The sequence below is a fragment of the Spodoptera frugiperda genome, chromosome 25 (assembly GCF_023101765.2).
Source record: "Spodoptera frugiperda isolate SF20-4 chromosome 25, AGI-APGP_CSIRO_Sfru_2.0, whole genome shotgun sequence".
Lineage (NCBI taxonomy): Eukaryota > Metazoa > Arthropoda > Insecta > Lepidoptera > Noctuidae > Spodoptera > Spodoptera frugiperda.
Window position 1 is genome coordinate 16,614,117 of NC_064236.1, and position 18,208 is coordinate 16,632,324.

General features: G+C 36.0%; 1 protein-coding gene across 7 annotated transcripts in view; it reads right to left on the reverse strand.

Annotated features, from left to right (window-relative positions):
• Positions 1–17,964, reverse strand: part of LOC118265858 (protein GPR107) — a 58,274-nt gene extending 40,310 nt beyond the window's left edge. For 5 of the 7 annotated variants that reach the window (XR_007706942.1, XM_050704003.1, XM_050704002.1 and 2 more), the window contains exons 1-6: positions 17,676–17,963; positions 8,932–9,042; positions 6,213–6,370; positions 2,725–2,789; positions 1,054–1,139; positions 362–466 (exon numbers count right to left, since the gene is read on the reverse strand). Coding sequence is in view for 6 of the 7 variants with exons in the window: in XM_050704003.1 (XP_050559960.1) it covers positions 362–466; positions 1,054–1,139; positions 2,725–2,789; positions 6,213–6,370; positions 8,932–9,042; positions 17,676–17,762 (612 nt within the window). In the remaining variant the exon portion in view is untranslated. Of the gene's footprint in view, positions 1–361; positions 467–1,053; positions 1,140–2,724; positions 2,790–6,212; positions 6,371–8,931; positions 9,043–17,675 lie in introns of all 7 variants that reach the window. The other 2 variants (XM_050704004.1, XM_050704000.1) reach the window with 1 other exon arrangement.
• Between the last annotated feature and the right edge of the window lie 244 nt (positions 17,965–18,208).

The window sequence follows — 18,208 nt, forward strand, 5'->3', positions numbered from 1 at the left end:
CCCTATTACATGGGACATACAACACAAAAGGTGAAAAGTGGGTGTTCATTGTATAGCGGCATTACGTGCCGTAATGTGCATCTCTGCCTAATCATTTGGGGGTAAAAGGCATGAAGTTGCATTCATTGCAGCGCCGGTGCATGTTAAAACTTGTACTTGCACTTGGTTATATTACGACTAGCAATGTTGAATAACGCATACCGGCGAAAATACTAGCAGATTTTGAGTTATCCAATCACTGTATGTATTTCAAAACGGATTGGTTTTCTAAACAGCTAGACGGTATGTAAAACAGCAAATTTTATATTCTCCCGACATATTATGCACAGTAATGGTGCTCGTTTAATATTATAGAACTTACAATCATGTTGACTGCGGTCGCCGTACCAGCGTCGGAGTTCGGGCAATTGTTGAAGTACAGATTGTAAAGACCTTCTTCTTTCTCAGTAGCCACGTACAACGCAAACTGAAACATGACATTACAACACTTAGATCTTAGATAGAATAGTCAAAAAGTCAATTAATTGCTTGCTTCCTTGTAGTCTACAAAAAGGCGAGTAATGAACAAAATAATTTTGGCTTCAAGTTGCAAATATTATATGAGTACTTGCATAGAAACAGGCTAACTATGTCAACTATGCAGTCCCACACGTTTATTTATCTTTTTTAATGGCATAGTACGACCAACGAGGATACATACGGTTTGCCTGATGGTAAGCAATCTGCACTACCCGTAAAAACCGCAATACCATGGGAGTTACAGGAGCGTTACCGACCGGCCTTTTAGCGATTTGGGGATTGTGGATTTAATAGCCTAGAGAGAGGATTTAGAATAATTACAGTATTTTTAAAATGACGTGGTCACCTACCCTATGTTTAGAACGTAAATCGGGATATTTACCATTTTTATTTGTCTATGAGTTTCCGATATTTCGGCACTGTTTCGCCATGATCATGGATGAACTAGCATTAAAAACATGGTAAATAACCTGTTTTACGTTTAATGATAGAATTACAGCATTGTTTATAATAAGTCGATAAAATCATACTCACGCTAGTATTATAGTAGTCGAAACCGTTCCTCGTCTCCTTTGTAATCGGCAACATTGTGTAGGAACACTTTTCCTCGGTTGGTATAGCTGAAAACAAACAAAATATTCTTTATTTTAGGATAAAAGCTACATTCTAGCTGGTTGGATGTGGGTCACGTCCAACCGGCCCATCTGGAAGTCTTTGAGAGCGGCACAACTGAACTACTGCTGATAGGGATGCCAGATCCAGGCTGGTTATTTCCTGGACCTTCCTAGGGCCACGAAAGGAATTTGAGTTTTGCTGTACCATCCGAGACTAAACTGTAAAAGTAAGAATTAAGGAGATACCGAGAACTATCGGTTGATTAACAACGTTTGGTTTAATTATTATGATCGGCTTACTCACGTAAATGTTTGACGAGAAACTCGATTAGTTTCAAGCCATGCAAGAGGTTCATATTCATGAGCAGTATTCCGCGACCCACGACACGGCGATTGTCGTGCTGCTACTGGCGACTCGAATTTCACGCCCATCGCGCCCTCTGTCTAGAATCGCGCGTACTATCTCGATGTTGGCTCGTTAGACTCGTTCGCCGGCGGCTGCGTAGGTGTAGAGTTCGATTCTCGGGTCGACTACGAAACTTATTACGCTCGCCTAAGGACAAGGATCCACTGGCAGTTCCTGGGGTATACATGATACCGTGCGACTGTGGCTCGAGTTACATCGGGGAAACTCGCCGCAACATCACAACCAGACTCAAGGAACACATACGTAGTGTGAAGAACATGGACACCCATACATCGGCAGTAGCCGAGCATGCTTGTGGCACGGGCACGACTCACTTCCTCCGTTTCGACAAGGTCTCCGTACTAGCGAGGGAGAAATACTTCGTACCGCGGAAAGTACGTGAGGCCATCGAAATAAGTCGTCGTCCCAACTTCAACAGAGACGGTGGCTGGGCATTACCACCTGCCTGGAAGCCAAGTCTACAATCTGCGTCAGCCTACAATGTTGCGGGTCTGGAGTGTGACACAGTGAGCGCGGTATGCAACACCGTTTTTGCGTCGACCCGAGAATCGAACCCAACACCTACGCAGCCGCCGGCGAACGAGTCTAACGAGCCAACATCGTCGCGCGCGCCGGATAGTACGCGCGATTCCAGGCAGAGGGCGCGATGGGCGCGAAACTCGAGTCGCCAGTAGCAGCGCGATAATCGCCGTGTCGTGTATCGCGGAATGCTGCTGATGAATATGGACCTCTTGCATGGCTTGAAACTAGTCGAGTTCCTCGTCAAACATTTACGTGAGTAAGCCGATCATAATAATTAATTTAGTATGTCTCACGAAAGTTACAATAAAATCATCGCTTGGTTTGACTCTTGCAGCCGTAGTATTGTATTTATGTGAAAAAGAAATCTAGGATATTTTCATTCCGGGTCTGGCAACCCTAACTGCTGACCATAATGACAGCAGTGGACGTTTTATGGCTTTAATGGCGTTTAATGAGCTTTGAATGTCCTCGCTCCATTACATTAGGAATAAATTCGATTGATAGTACTGAAATTGGCAATGACATGCAGTTTCTACGACTAAAATAATTATCTCAATGCTGCATAATCGGTTGGCTTGTCATTTGTCTAACGCAAGAGACATTAAAGAAAAAAATATACTTATTGAAATGAATGTTACTTACTGTCTGGTATCGAAGATCTGTTCTCATATAGATGTAATACTTTTGCTTTGCATGTCACGTTTAACCTGAAACAAAGAATAAAAATAATAATACAAAATTGTAAGTATTAAGCAACAGCACGCCTTTTATCCCCGTAGGAGAAAGCAGAGGCTGTGGCAGAGGTGCACATTGCAGCACTTAATGCCGCTATACAACGTACACCCACTCTTCACTAAATGTAACAGGTGAGGTTATAAGTCCCAAGTAAGTAGGTATTACTGTCAACATTATAATATTGTATTGCATATAAAATAGCACTTTAACACGTAAATATTTTAAAACTAAGTATTTTTATCAGATTGCAAATATTGTTTTAAAAATGTAAATAGCTATTGTTTTGCCATTTCGTTGTCTCTATATTACCACACTAGTTTCTGCAGGCGTCTTCGCTCGCGTTCTCGTTTATTAAAAATTAGACTACACGTTATTCCAAAGTATAATCTTTCTCTGTTCCAAATTTCATCTCGATCCTGATCCCTTTAGTTGTTTTGACGTGATTGTGTAACAAACACAACTATAGACTTATGATTGACACTATCATAGCCATTCTATAAATATGGATATAAATAATAGGTACTCAATATGTATATGGCGATCTATAATGTAACAATACCGAATATGTATACGGAATATAGGAAAAATTAAATTAGCGTAGTATTTAACTTAAGGTAAGCGTCCACAAGCCCGCATCGAACGCATCGCACGCAACTGATTTTAGTATGTTTTGTATAGAAAGTCATCCAACTCCGTCCACTGATCCGCATCATCGGCAAGACCTACATGCGATGCGTACCGATGACGTCATACGGAATGCGTGCGATGCGTACGATGCGACTATTGTACAATAGATCTTGAAATCTATTGTACTTAATACGTCACGCGTTACTGTAATACATCGCGTGATATTTACTTACAATTCATAGTGAATATTTGTACAGTTGTACACTAGATACAATAGAAATTGCTTAGGACAAATGACTGATACGACTAAGGAATTTTAAACGTAGCTCATATTTTTTACAACAGTAACAATACTAAAGGAATCGGATTGGTGTTTAAAAAGGCTTTGAAAATAAGATCATAATCATCAGCACGTTTATGAAGGCTTAGTATAAGTATTTTTAAGATCAAAACTAGACCGCTGGTTATCTGGCGCCGATGAATCAACCAATCAGAGCGCCGAACACGCTCACCTTTTGATCTTGTTAAAAGTAAAGGAAACTCGTACTCAGTCCTCTGATCATCAATTAATTACTAAATAAGACGGTTTCTCCAATACCACACCACTGAGCACGTATAAAAAAAAATGAATGGAAGGAAACCAATGAGATGAATTCGAGAGAATTATATTAAGGAAAAAAAACACAGTTTGTTGAAATGTTTGGGAAATCTATACTTCTATACTAATACTAGCTACTTCCGCGCGGTTTCACCCGCTCTGCTTGGCTCCTATTAGTCATAGCGTGATGTTTTATAGCCTATAGCCTTCCTCGATAAATGCACTATTCAACACAAAAAGAATTATTCAAATCGGACCAGTAGTTCCGGAGATTAGCGCGTTCAAACAAACAAACAAAACAATCAAACAAACAAACTCTTCAGCTTTATAATATTAGTATAAACAAACTCTTCAGCTTTATAATATTAGTATAAACAAACTCTTCAGCTTTATAATATTATTATAGACTGTAGGCTATAAAACATCACGCTATGACCAATAGGAATCGAGCAGAGCGGGTGACACCGCGCGGAAGTAGCTAGTAACATTATATAAGTATGTCTGACTCCTAGTAAACTCAGGACAATGTCAAATCAATAAAGATACCTGATCTTATCGCTGATCAGACAATAGGGCTTGGTATACATGTAACTGTATAGAATACGCTTTCATTCACACAATACTCTATATCGGACAAAAGCCTCGATTTCGTATGTAAAAGAAAGGAATAATGATAACCCGAGTATGTCGGATAAGTGCGACTAACGATCAAGAAACAAAGGAACCACGTTGGACTGCACGGTTGGCGCGGGTGCTGGGCAACTAGTAGCGGGTTCGATTCCCACACGGAGCAACTCTTTTTGTGATCCACAAATTGATGTTTCAAGTCTAGGTGTCATGGGCATGTGAAATGACAATGCCAGAATATCTATAGAGCTTTGCCCCATCAAAAAATAATAGTGTACAGGCATGCCAAATGTAGCATTCTATTGCCAGAATATCTATAGAGCTTTGCCCCATCAAAAAATAATAGTGTACAGGCATGCCAAATGTAGCATTCTATTGCTGCTATATTAGTGATCTTGTGGTTTCTATATAAATCTAAAAACAAAATATGGTTAATTGGAGTTATAATGGAGAAATAATTAAATTAAGTGCTTTATATTATTACAATGCTATCATAGGGTGTTTAGCTATGAAAGGAAGGAATGTCATCACCAATATCACCTTTAGTAATCCTACTTTTAATTCATAATCATAACGAAACAACAATGTAAACAGTGCCTCTAGCCAAATGTCTCTTTAGCGTTGGTCGACAGAGAGAGTAGAAAATTCAATGTATGGGGATGACACTGACAAGTGTCAAAATTTATGTCAATCCTGTACAATTTAGTTTTCTATTCTACAAGTAGACATGCGCTAAATGCCATTTGGCTAAAGGCTCAGAACAGACAGAGCGAATGTCAAATAATGACTTTTTTGACATAATGACACACACACGCCAATGACGTTTCGTTACATCTAATCACTAACGTTCAAACACGAAATAATAATTAGAATATGCATTCATTATAATATCTATACTAATATTATAAAGCTGAAGAGTTTGTTTGTTTGTTTGTTTGTTTGTTTGAACGCGCTAATCTCCAGATCTACTGATCCGATTTGAATAATTCTTTGTGTGTTGAATAGTGTATTTATCGAGGAAGGCTATAGGCTATAAAACATCAAGCTATGACCAATAGGAGCCAAGCAGAGCAGATGAAACCGCGCGGAAGTAGCTAGTATATTATAAAAAAAAAACTAACAGTATGTATTAAAACCAAATTCATATTAAAATCCGTACACATTACATTAATAAATCTTTTTTTTATTGAATGACTCGTTTCGTTCCTTGTAGTACTAAGAAACACAGATGGTCGCGATAAATAATAATAGGCCTTGGGTTTTTAAAATTCTTTTTATTTCCTTTTTTTATCCGCAAGTTTATCAGAATAATAATTAAGTAACCAAGGGTCTTATTTTCATTGCATAATTTTGATTAATTTACATTTCTTGTACATTGATGAAATTAAGTGGGGCAGGATCTGGCATTGTCATTTTATGTTTTTAAACGCAGCCATGACAAAGGAGAAAATCCTAGTGTGGGGAAACGTTTAAAAAATATGGTACATAGTAAGAAATCTGTTTTCCTCTGCTACACGACACGCACAGATGATGATATACAGACCTTAGATTCTTGAAGTCCATCTTCAGGAAGACGATCGCAGGATGCTGCGGCGACAGTATGCTGGTGTCACTCTCCTTGAGATAACAGGTAGCGGAGTTAGACTGCGCCAAGTAAGGACTTATTGCTGCGTTTATCGTCCGGTCTAGCGTGAACCCATACTGTAACCAGATAGAGAGTAATGTTAGTCTTTGTGTCAATAGGGTAGATAAGATTTTTTTATTTTAATGGCCGTCTTGTAGATTATTTTAAAATATTAGACACGTATTTTTTTAAGGAAATAAATACTTTCGAAGATATATCGATTTGAAATATCACGTGACGTCACTTTTGAGTACGTTTTATATTCAGTAGTGACGTAGTTAGCACTCACTCCTAAACTTTGATACGTTTTATGTAAGCATTGCATTGTTATCTTATATTACAAAATAAAAAATACGTGTCTAATATTTTTTCATTACCTTTATTAACTGACGGACTAAATAGATTTTTAATTTTCTTACCCCGTCATCATCCCTATTAGGATACAGTACTCTCAACGGATCTTGGCAGGTCTGAACTACGTGCAGAAGGCTGCGCAATAAGTGTAAAGGGTCAATTGTATTTAGAAATGGTCAATCTCTAGCCTAGATCGCCGCCCCCCGCACCTCGCCTCATGCCACCATTTATTTCTAAAAAATACTTATTGCGCAGCCTTCTGCACGTAGTTCAGACCTGCCAAGATCCGTTGAGAGTACTATACCTATATTTGTATTTTTTTTTATATTACAAGTAAATTGTACTGTCTGATCGATCACTAAAACATGTAAAAATAATCATATTATTATTTGCGCACAACACTGATAGTCAGAAATAGAACAGGCTCACCTAATTTGAATAGTATCTGATTATTCTAATTTACGTCATGTAGCAGTTTTTTGCGGCTTTGATTTCTAAATTCTAAGAAATAAAAACCTACTTATAACGTTAAAGCAACTGGTTTTACCCACAACGAAGTTATGTGTGTGCTCCTTAGCATTGGACTTCGCTGTGGCACTGCCGTGTACCCAAAAACGAAAACTATTCCCAATTTCAAGAAATAAAAACCACTTGAAATGAAATAAAGCAATACATTAAAAACCTAATAGGCATGTACATTCAACTGACATCAAATAACACCATATCTCCTATCTTCTACAACTCCTATTCATAAGACATTTATGTACCTATAGGTGTATTATGTACACAGTTGTATCCCCTTGTATCAATAACCTGATTGCTCATGAATGGACCTGTCAATAACCTGACACAGGAAGGTTTGTTCCCATAGTAAATAGGATGAATAAATAGATATTAGAATGATTGGCAGCATAACAAAGGTATACTAGCACCATTGTTTACCGTGATACGTACGAATTTCTTATTTCTGAGCAAGAATAATGAAATGCGAAGTAGATGTTTCTATGAGGAGAAGATTCCAGGGTGATTTATTCTCTATAAGCTATATTTAGTGAACCAAACTTTGCATATAGTATGCCTTTTTGTGTCTGAAGAAAGTTAGGAGGGTGAAGTATTCTTCACCCAAACTCAAACGTTTGAAAGAGCAGTCAATTGGGATGTATCCTCGGTCAAAAATAAATTATTACAACTTTTCAATACAATAAAATATTCAAAAATAATCACACTCTCATTTGATTTGAAATTGATGAACTACTTGATTTTCGTGTTTTTCTAGCTAAATTTCTAGAAATAAGTCTGCTATTTGACGTAAAAATCTGAGGTCATAATAGAGTATTTCATAGAAAATATCGTTTTTGACGTTTCGAAAAAAGTATTGAATTTGACTAGTAGGAAACTAGCCTATTAGTGTTGGCAGCGATGGGTGGCGCAAAGGCTGGCTGAATGGATGCTACACCAGAGTATCATAAAGACTTATTAGGTCACAAATTTTTGTAAAATTAAATATTGTCAAGACAGTTGAAACGATGCTCGTCGGTCACCTTTGGAAGACCTCTAATTACAAATGCATTACAGACAAATCGATAGAGTCAATGTGCTCAAATACTGTCAATTTTGTGATGAACCACTGCGTCGCTACATTACTGATCAATATGACCCAGTAGCGAATGATATGACAGGGATCGATTATTATACGGTGACCTTATTACGTATTAATTATTACTTCAAGAATCGTCTGACAAGGGAAATTCGTACAAATGTTTTTACGTACCGTTTCCACTGTTGACTGTTTTTATCATTATTTATTATATTTTAAGAAGTTACAAAGTGTGTTGTCGACATTTTGTTCGGGATTGGGGATAGGGGGGGACGATTGGGCGTCGTCGGTAACGGTAAACACATTGCTCGCGCTGTTTCGTCAGATATCTGTAAGGCCTGTAAGTATGACTGCTGTCGAGCTAGCCCATTGAAACAATGAATTAATTTTTGTATATAGACTACAAAATAACACTTTTACATGTTAAAATCTAAATGAAGTCGGCATTTACTAACGGACTAATCTGAGAAGAAATGGCATAACAAACTCAGAAGTCATTGTCTCTTTTAGAGCCCAGACAACAATTGAGAAGAAAAAGATGTGTGGAAATTCGTGCGTCTTCCACACTAAAATTGTTATTGCCATACTTTGGCCGACTCCACTTTCAGCTACTCGATACAGTCTACCATTTGATCAAAACTCATTATAACCTTGAATGTTTACGTGGTAATAATGCAATAATCTCACCTCCCCATAAACAGGACCCGACGGCATCATGAAATCCACCATCTTCACGTCGAGTATACCGCCCTTGAAGAACCCGAAGGTCGTGAGATCCACGTAGCGACGCTCATCGTCCTGGAAAGTTACGTCACATAATTGTATATTTGTAACATTAATTGAAGAATTCCAAGAATAAAATTATCGTTGTAGAGAATTGTAATTTTTTGTGTGGATTAAAACTTTTGTATTCAACAGCGTTTAGAAATTTCGTCAAGGTATATATAGCCATATCGATAGAACTCACTGATTCAATCAATATTTGAAATCGCAACCAACATTAAACATACAACATCAGCCTATAAATGGCCACTGCCGGCTAAAGCCTCTTCCCACATGGAGAAAGTTTAAGCATTAATCACCACGTTTGCTTAATGCGGGTAGGTAATTTCACGATGTTTTCCTTCACAGTTTGTCAGTGGTGTCTAAATAATCTTAAGACATTAGACATAAAATCACTGAAATTCTACAAAACTGGAGTCTCTTAATAATAAAAAGAAAGCATCATAACTTCATAAGTCTTATTTGTTAGGTGACAGTCTGCTTCTACATATTACACAATTATTGCATTTCGCATTGAATGCAGATAAGAACGTCAATTTTATTGTAATTAGGCAATCATTATAATTATCTCTTCGCTTCAGCGAACATATTACATAACATGTATGCAAATGTCCATTGTACCTAATTAAGTGCATTTCCCCAGGAAAATCATACAATTATTATGAATTGTATACGCCAGCGTACAATATTTAATCGGTGATTCAAATCTACATTAACCTTATCTTATACCAGAGTTATTGTATTTTAAATATTTATGTCGAGATACATACATTACATCAATGACAAAAATGGAACTGTAACCTTTTTTCTAGTACATTGTAGTTAGGCACAATAGCTGTCATCATTGTCAAATCACTTTGATATGACACAATGGGTGTTTGAGTGGAAAATACATTCGAATATAAATGACAAAGAAGTTCGCAGAGCAAGATGTACGAAAATAGCGCGGAGCTGATAAAGATGCAAAGTGATGTTCAACTCATGTAATAGAAACAGCAAAGCGACACAATACTTTATAACTACAATACATTTGAAATGGGAATAATATTTGAATACTTATGTAAATATTTACCACCTCCGCCTAAATGGACGGAATATTTACGTAAATTGTGTATTCTTGGTAAGTGATGAGTGCATTGAAAAATTGTGGTTCTAATGTCAAAAAAGGGTCAATAAATACCTACGTATGTTCTATTCATATAATCACCTCAACCGCTATTTCTAAATCAGGCAACATTGTAATTGGATTGTTATCAATAACTACAGTAGTTAATTGCGCTAACGGTGATTAATCTCGTTAGGTTCATAGCATAATCGTAGCAATAACTGTCACTCGCTATTACACAGGGCTCATAAAATTACCGTCGAAAATTAAGAATTTTACATTTAATTTGAGCACTTCCACTACCATTTATGTATTTTATGATGCTTAATTTTAAAATTATATATTTTAATTTAAAAAGGCTTTAAATTAAAATTTTGGCATGCTATGTTATTTTACCTATTATATTCTAATGCCTTATTAACTTTGGACCCCTTTTTACGAAAATTGCGCGGATGTAGGAACATAAAATTTGGTACACTTATAGTTTATGTGTAGGAGAAATCCAGAACGCTAATATTTTTCAAAAATAATGCTTATAAAGTACATTAAATCAATAAATAAAACATTACACACACTACCATGCATAGTAGCTTATTAACAAAACGTCAAAATCGACAGACATTGCGATGATATTCTCATGTCTCATATGAATAGAGTTTTCCTGTTCATGATGCGCCGGAATTTTAGAAAACTAATAGCAATTCGTTAAATAAAAATTATCCTTGAACGTATGTTAAGTGGTATTGTAAATTAAATCGTATATGGTCGAATTTCGACCACTAGGCGACCACTAGTAATAGGTAAAATACTTAACTTAAACAAGAACGTTGTTAGTTATCATACGCACATCAGTGACCCTACCGACGACGTTATCATTATGTGCTACGATCTACAAAAACCAACCCTACAGTATTGAAATAACTGCGTTAATTGCTTAATTGTGGTCGTTCATCTTTACTTCTTAGTAAATTGTTCTTCGATAATTATACACTCTTAATATACCATCTGTTAGTACCTATATGAAATAATAACCTGCTGGCTACCTTAGACATAATTAGATAAGTAGATTTACTGTTATAGTGTGAAGGTCATGCGTCTGTTTCACATTTTCCTCCAAAAAGACACACACGATGAATATTTTCCTATCAGACCTGCCATTAGCATTACGCACACCAGGAAAAAGAACAAGTTCAGTTCGCAAACACAGATCATTAGTCGCACGAGCATATCGACCAGTGTACGGGTACATAATTATTGGGCATAATGAGCACTTCACCACATATTATAACGCTTTACAATTCGCATAGTTAAAACGATTAATAAGAAAACCGCAGCATTTTAAGAAAGTTCCACAACAGCTATTTGCATTAAGCTCTTATAACTTAAGCCTTTAACCGCCATCAGAAAACTGTTGAAAGCAAATCCTCCACTAACGTAGGTCACCGGTGACCTACGTGGCGGTTAACGTGTTAATCGGGCAGACGGATCACCTGATGTTAAGCACTCAGACGGCGAAACGCAACGCTAGTTAAAACGCACAAACGAACGCTGTTTTACGCCAATTGTTTGGTTAGGCCTTAGTCATGTCTGCGGACGGTGAGCAAGGGTAGCTCGCCACCCGACCAGAACCAGACCCGTGCGTGCGGCGCGTCGCGTTCTGCGCGCGCCTCAAAGAGCCATCAGACCACCACAGATGGGACCCAGTAGGGCTGATGCCTAATCCGGAGCTGCGGACTACCTAGCGGGTTTACCGGGGCTCCGGCTCGACGGGCAGTAGTAGGAACGGGGTGGTTTTAGTCAGTAAGAGTCTGACACTCTCTCTCGCCTCGCCCAAGGCGGGAGAAGTCATTGGGTGATTTTCCACCCTCAAAAAAAAAAAAAAGCCTTAGTCATACTAGAGGACTGATCGACAGACAGACATTTTGTTATCTTTATATTGTAACGACGTTCAAAAGTGCCTTCCCAATCTATTTCACATAAATAATTTTGACTTTTTGACTTCACTCTCGTTGCCTAAGTTGCATGGTTTTCCCAAGTTTTAGGAAATAAATTGGTGCTGTTAAACTATTTGCAACCTAACATGGATACGCTGACCCTGTAAGTAGTTGAAAGTAAAACGGCTCTATCATAATTCAGATAATCATGAAATCTCTAATAAACCAACCAATCAGAGCACCGAACGCGCTCTCGTTTCGTTTACGTTAAACGTAAAGCAAACTCGTACTAATGGTACAGTATAGTTGTCTAATCCAATAATATGACTAGGTACATAATATAACTAGTTATGCCTATTTTCCACTTTCTTGTACTGTCAATAAGGTCCATGTTATGTACCTGAAAGTCTAAACACGCAAAGCTTATGGTTTTAATATCATAAATTTAAAAGGTAATTTAAATAACAAAGTAATTTCCTGTTCATGCGAAACCCGGAAAAATTGTGTACAATGTACAATAGACCAAGGGCAAAGAAACACAGTTGTGTATATAATCCATTCAAACGGCCTCCTCTTAAGAACGAATCACTATAAGTGTTAATTTGTCGGTTTTCTGAATGCCAGCTGAATAGCACTGCGACGGTTCTAAACGTTAAGTTTACGTCACAAGTTAGCCGTTTTCGTCTCTCTTATTTAATTAAGTGTACATAATTTTAAGTAATTATAGTTACCTTGACTTTTCTTTAAAAAGTACTGGAGTTTTGGTAACTATTTGAAGTTATTCAAATTTGTCTCTGTCTAATGAAGCATATAGCCAGTCTGACTAAAAACTTGAATTTGAACCGTGAATAAAACAATGCTGTTTTTACACTACTTCCATTTTTAAGCCACTTTTTTGTCACAATGTGTCTGCAACAGTAGTTTTGATGGATTGTTTTAAAAGTTCCACATTTAACTATTTATTTAGGTAACTAATGTTAAATATAATTGAAAGCAGTTTAACTACTAGCATGGGTAACCTAGTTCTTCTGTTTTCTCCTACTTTCAACTAGACATAATATATATGTCTACTTGTAGACAAAAGGTTAATACTTAATACTTATTACATGACACAAGTACAGGTGAATTCCTCATTCCCATAACTCCAATATAATTTAATCAGGTGACACTATCTCATTAACAGTTAATGTGTTTACTTATACAAAAATTAAACCAGTCACAATCCAAACTCTTGCAAACCAACATCAAAATCTTTTAAGGATTCAGTTAAAACCTAAGATTGATGCAGATATTTTATTGATGAGGTTAATATTGGTTATTAATTTCGATTTACGCGGTTAGTTTATCACAAAAGTGCTAAATGTTTTATGTTACTTTTTTTCATATTGTGTAGTTTTTTTTCTGTTTTTTATAAAATAATATTTTATAAATAATGTTTTAATTTACGATTTGTTTTTTGGTGCATCATGCCTGGTGCAAAATAAATATTTTTTCTTTCTTTCTAATGGGGTATTCCAATTATTTCATTCACTAGGTACATCTGTGAGGTTCGTCCGTTTCACAAGCTCTGTTCGGTTTCTTTTGATTGTAGCATGATGTTTTAAAGCCAATAAGCTTTCTCGATAAATGGATTGTCCAACACAAAAAAAAACATAGTAAACAGATTTTACCAATTTTGGACATTGTTCAATGACAAAATGTGAAATTTCTCAGAAGAGTTTTTCTAAATTCTAGGCAAGTGAATCCACAGTGGTTTGCTTGTATATATAATTAGGTACAAGTCTATCCATTCTGATCCATTTCGACCCAAGTTGTGGCTTATTTATCTAGCTAGAAAACATTATTATAAGCAGAAGAAGAAAGCCCTGTGATAACAGCGCACATGTGGTAGTATAAACACAGGTGGTCTCTCTTCTTTCACTTTAGTGCATTTACAAATGCACAAATTCACATACAACATGTTATCACATGTGATTAAAAACAACAGTAACTACACAATGAGTTGTTGCTTGTAGGAAGCCTGCAACACATTTTGATTTGTGCAGTAGCCATTTGCTGGTTTACCCCATCACTGTGCCAACTGAGCAATCAAACTGATTTTCGTAACTAATCACTCTAACTAGTTAATAACAATTATTATTTACTGATTAGATCCAGAGTTTTAATAGTTACCCTGTAGTTAATTAAGTGATGTTATAACGAGATAAGTAATGATTTAAAAATAAAATTCGGCTTGCCATATGGTACAACTATAGTTTTAATAAGACCCATTAGCATTGGACTGGAAATCATTAAAATACACAACATTATTAATTATTTTTAATCTTCCATGTTTTAGGAGTATAAGTACTATTTTAAATTTGAGGTGGTGTCTACTTATATATTACACTAGAAGATCTACTAACTAATAGATTAAACAATTAGTTAGGTACAATAAATATTAACTTTTCTATTACTGAGGGGCAGGCAGACTGATACACAATGAAATAGAGTGAGAGCCCACAACACCCAGACCTTCGTTATATTATAAAAGGTGAAAATTGTTCTATACATGTCCCCTATAACAGGTATAGGAAAACCCAGCTTATACAACCTGGGTTGCGGTGGCTTTGGAAGGTAACAGGTAGTAAAGGTAAGTAAAATTATATTTCAAATGTGTGATAGTATAAAGCTTAGTTTTCATATATTTTAACTTACAATCATATTAGAAACCGCCTCGTCTAATTGCGGACACTTCGGGCGGGAACAACACCTTCCCAGACACCCTTACAGTATGATTATTTATAAATCTACTTTCGTCATAGTATAAAATCTGACTTTCGTATATGTTATTCAGAAAACTATACGAATAATGTTTCCACAACTCCCAGTCACTTTCGATGTTTCCCCTATCTTCCCAGGCACATTAAAGTCTACTCCTTTTTCCACTTTGGAAGCGTCTAACTTTCAATCGATTGATTTTAACGAAAAATGGTTTTAGGAACCTTAATGTCTTTTTTAAAGACCTATCCATAGATACCCATCACGATAGCTGTGTTAGCTGAAAAAATTTGGATGGCGCGGATGGCGCTTATCTAGACACACGGCAGTGTGTCCGCCAAGTTCGAGCAAAAAACCGACACACCGGCCGTGGGTTATATTACACGAACCATTTCGGGCCAAGTTCGACCCACCTATAACTCAAAATCTATTTTATCTACGCATATGTAATTTCTAGTATCTGTCGAGATCTACTTACTTATCTAAAATACAAAATTTCATAAATGTACCTATTGTAGGTCTTGAGATATTGACATCAGAAAATCGCTATTTTTACTATACACTCACTGACTGACTGACTCACTCACTCATCAAAAACCTAGACCACTTCCAATGGTCGTATTGACTTGAAATTTGGCATAGAGGTAGGTCTTTAGGTCAAGGTAAAGGAAAAAATCTGAAAATGGCCAAGTGTGAGTCGGTTTTAAAAATAATGAAGGTGTAAATTCATACCCCTAAGGAACTAAAACAAAAATTTTTCCCAACTCTTCCAATGGTCGTACCGACCTAAAATTCGTTATGAAGGTTTGTATTTAGTCAAAGTAAAGTAAAATAAGAAAAAAAGAAAATAAACCTTACAAAAATAAATGAAATCCCACCCAAAACATAAATGTGAAAGGCTGCCAAGTTCGATAATATTGGAATGCTTCGCCTATAAAAGAAGTGAGATCTAAATAAGTACCAAGTTCCATACACAGACCTCAGTCAAAAATGATATAACTTGGCAAGTTTTAATAGAAAATTATATACTTGACTCATTGCATTTAGTAGGTTTATAACAAAGGGTGTGAAAACTTGCCAACTTGTTATATCATTTTTAACTGAGGTCTGTGTATGGAACTTGGTACTTATTTAGATCTCACTTCTTTTATAGGCGAAGCATTCCAATATTATCGAACTTGGCAGCCTTTCACATTTATGTTTTGGGTGGGATTACAATATTCCGCTACAACTATTTCCAATTTCCGATTAAAACGATTTATGAATAAAACTGAATAACAAAATATCATAAAACTTTGATACCAAACATTTAAAGGCTAAGATTAGTAAATGAGCGGGATTGAATGAGCTGCGGGATTGCAATCTATATCTCCCAGTTACTAAGGGAGTGGTTTTGGGAACATTTGCTGACGACACTACGTGACTATACACTGGCGGTGCATAAAGATCCAGTCAAGGCGTCTAGACTATCACAAACGAGTTTGGACTGTGGTAGGAACCATGGCAATTGGCGTTCCATTGTCTCTGCCTACCCCCATGGGAGACAGGCGTGAGGTTATGTATGTATGTAGTATGTTAGAATGATGTTGACATTCCTCAAGCCGAAGATGCTAAATATCTCGGTATGTATCTGGACCGTCAACTTACCTGGAGGAAACAAAATATATATACCAAGCAAAAAGTACTGAGCCTAAACTCAGAAAACTCTACAGGCTTCTGTCTAAAAAGTTCAAGTTTTCACTTGAAAGTAAGATCAGAATATTCATGTGGATATGCCAAAGAGTGCATACCAAGCATGCCTTCATTAAAAAAATCGACAAAAACAATTCTAAATGTCAATGAGGACAGATTGCTAAATAAAGAGAAAAAAAAAATTACCAACTATTATAACCAAACCCTTTATTTGTAACTTGATTAAAATTTAATTAACTGTTTATAAGGTACATGGTAAATTTTTTCAGCCTATGTTAGTTTGGTTGACATGTTATGTATGTATAATGTATATATCAGTACAATAGAAAACATATTATGTCTCATGTGGATCTTTGCATACCAGGGATTAAATTGTTTATTTTTCTAGTTGAAACTGAAAATGGCATAGTTTGAAATTAAGGATAAATTGAAACTTTTTATCCTTATATTCAAACTATGCCATTGCCAACTTATGATAAACAAATTCCTGTCAAAAGACTCTACCTATATGTGATTTAACCACAGAAATATTATATCTATGGAGTTAACAAATTGTTCCGCTCCAAAAGTTAGTTTTGTTGAACTTTTTACACAAGAACCCAAACTTCTTTTTTACTTTATGCTAACATACAGAATGGAATGGAAATGCCCAACATTGGACTGGGTTGTAAATAACAATTAAAACATTGATACTGCTTCAGTAAATACTTCTAATTCCCCACAGAGATAAGACAAAGAATTCCTTTACTCAAATTCACTGTTTCAGATAGTGTGATCCCTAAGCAATAAATTTTCATGCTTATCAATAGAATGAATTCAGCTGAACAAATAGAACAATAATCTATTAAATATTTTTATTTACCTACATATTTTGAGTAAAATATTATAAAAGAAAATTATAACTTAGTTTTCCTATCTCAATAAGCATGTCGAAATTTAGTCAACAATTGTTTTTGAGATTCAGTACAAACATGTACACAAATCTTCTTAGGAATCAAACAATGGTTTCTGAGACCCTTATCGCACTTTACGTGTTTAGTTTAAATCCTAAAACTTGACGACCACTCGATTAACTTTATTCCATGACCATATGGTTTCCATGATCCGTTTGTTTTGCAACTTTGGTAATTTGCCTACAGTTTTAAAGTCATGCTTACCGAAAGATGCAGTTTGTGTATTCTGCAGGACACCGTTGCAGCTACCACTAAGATGCACAACACAACTTTATTCACTAAATAAATCATATTTCATGACGATTACATCAAATCTGTTTTAATATTTTTTTTTATTTCTTTACTGTTGAAAATACCAATTCTTCACAAAAACATTCCAACAGTCGGTGACGGAGATAAACATAGACTATCAAATAATAGACTGATTCACTGATCACAGAATCACTGAGTACACAGATAATAAATAATCAACCATCTGTCTAAAGTACAAAAAAGTTACAATTCTGACCATAGACGGACACGTTATAGTCCGTAGAATGCAGAATGATCTCTGTGTAATAATGTCGCAGGCGCGAGGAGGCGCGGCGCAAGTGCCAATGGCTTATCGTAAAGTTATAATAATATATTTGCTTGTTTACCGGCCTATCCTTTAGGATATTTATTTTATGTATTTATTTATTTATTATTATAAAAGAAATATATCATCTATCTTAAACAATCTCCTACAAAACCGGATT